The following is a 1599-nucleotide window of genomic DNA, read 5'->3' as shown; positions in this document are numbered from 1 at the left end:
GAGAGAGAGAGAGAGAGAGAGAGAGAGAGAGAGCGCCTCCGCGTTCACTCCTCTGCACGGCTTTCTCTCTCCCCCCCTGCTCGCCCTCCCTCTCCCAACTGCCTCCGCAGCAGCAGCCTCTGGACAGGACCGCGCAGCAACTCAACCTCAGCCTCTTTTCTGCAGGCTCGCCTCTGCCTGGGACACCAGTTTCTGTCCTCAGTCAGCAGCTCCCGGCCAGGCACAGCATCCCCTCCTCCTCCCAAGCCTTGACGTGTGCAGCAACAGTCACGGGCCTGGGGAGAAAAAAAAGGGGGGGAGGAGAAACCGAGTTTTCTCCATGCAAACTTTTCCTGATCTCCCTCCCCCAATCTGAAGACAACTGGAGAAGTCCCGAAGCTTTACACCGGGGGGCAAGACCAGTGCCTTGGGGAGCAAGGGTGGGGGTCGGGAGGGGGAAATTGATGGGGAGAAGCACCATGGGGTCCCTGAACTATTGATTTTTTTTTCCTTGAACTTGAGAAAAAAGACTTTGGAGAGAGGGGAAAAAAAGCACATCACCCAAACAAGGTGAACTTTCGTCTCGTAAAACTCAAACCAGGTGCTGGAATTAAGAGGAGAGTGGCCGCTGCTCGCACCGCAGTCGCCTGACTGGCCCTCCCTGCCCCGGACTGAGCAGAAGAGGAACAGGAGTCATCTTAGGGGGAGGGGGTGGAGGCTGTTGCTTCACTCCTCACCCTGCCATCTGGGACCTACTTTCCGGCTCGCCTCGCCTGCCCGCTGTCCAGCCCCGGCAGACAAACACTGCTACCAAGCTTTTCCCCCCACCACACAGACACTTTTCTTCTCCCTCTCCCCCCCACCCCTTTGGGGGTGGGTGGGGGGTGGGGCAGGGGCAAGGGGGGAGGGGGAGGGGAAAGAGGAAGAAAAGCTGCGTGTATCCTTTGGCAGCTTTGTTATTGATCTGGATCGGCTCCTTTCAAGCTCTACTTGGCTCCCCACCTCGACTTTTTCTTGAATTTTCGTCCCTTTCTGGTTCCCCAAGCTGACAGGTGCTTGGGAGTTGCTGCAAGTGACTTGTCTCCTCTTCCCTCTCCGCTCCCCCCCCCCCCCCCTTTCTCCCGGTCGCGTGTGCATTTTACAGCGCTCCCCCTACCCCCCCCCCCACCCCCCCGTCCCCCATCAGTACGGCAAAGCTCTGAATTGTTTAAAACTTGGGAAACTGGTTCAGGTCCAGATTTTGCTTTGATCCTTCAAAAACAACACACACACACACACACACACACACACAACTGGAGACACAGAAGAGGGCTCTAGGAAAAAAGTTTTGGATGGGATTATGTGGAAACTACCCTGCGATTCTCTGCCGCCAGAGCAGGCTCAGTGCTTTCACCCCAAGGCAGCCTTCTGGTGGTGGTGAAAGAGAATCCGGACTTGACGATCTAAGAGAGTCTGGGGTGAGTGATCTCTCCCCATAATCAGCCAAATGCACCTCATCGGGATACTGCTGCTGACATCTGCCCTGGCCAGCCAGAGATATGGAACTCAGGCTGAGTCCAATCTGAGTAGTAAATTCCAGTTCTCCAGCAACAAGGAACAAAACGGTAAGACTCCCCCCCC

The 1599-nt window shown here is 56.2% G+C and overlaps 1 protein-coding gene across 2 annotated transcripts in view; it reads left to right on the top strand.

Annotated features, from left to right (window-relative positions):
* Window positions 1-1146: 1146 nt before the first annotated feature.
* Window positions 1147-1599, top strand: part of PDGFC (platelet derived growth factor C) — a 252689-nt gene continuing 252236 nt past the window's right edge. The window contains exon 1 of one of the 2 annotated variants that reach the window (XM_069105622.1): window positions 1147-1583. In XM_069105622.1, the coding sequence (XP_068961723.1) occupies window positions 1466-1583 (118 nt within the window). In that variant the 5' untranslated portion in view covers window positions 1147-1465. The remainder of the gene's footprint in view (window positions 1584-1599) is intronic. The other variant, XM_069105623.1, reaches the window with a different exon arrangement.

Source organism: Petaurus breviceps, unplaced genomic scaffold (genome assembly GCF_028583685.1).
Source record: "Petaurus breviceps papuanus isolate PSGF00001 unplaced genomic scaffold, PetGlider_PUasm1.0 76, whole genome shotgun sequence".
Lineage (NCBI taxonomy): Eukaryota > Metazoa > Chordata > Mammalia > Diprotodontia > Petauridae > Petaurus > Petaurus breviceps.
Note: the sequence above shows the minus strand (reverse complement) of the source record. Positions and strands in the feature narration are given on the sequence as shown.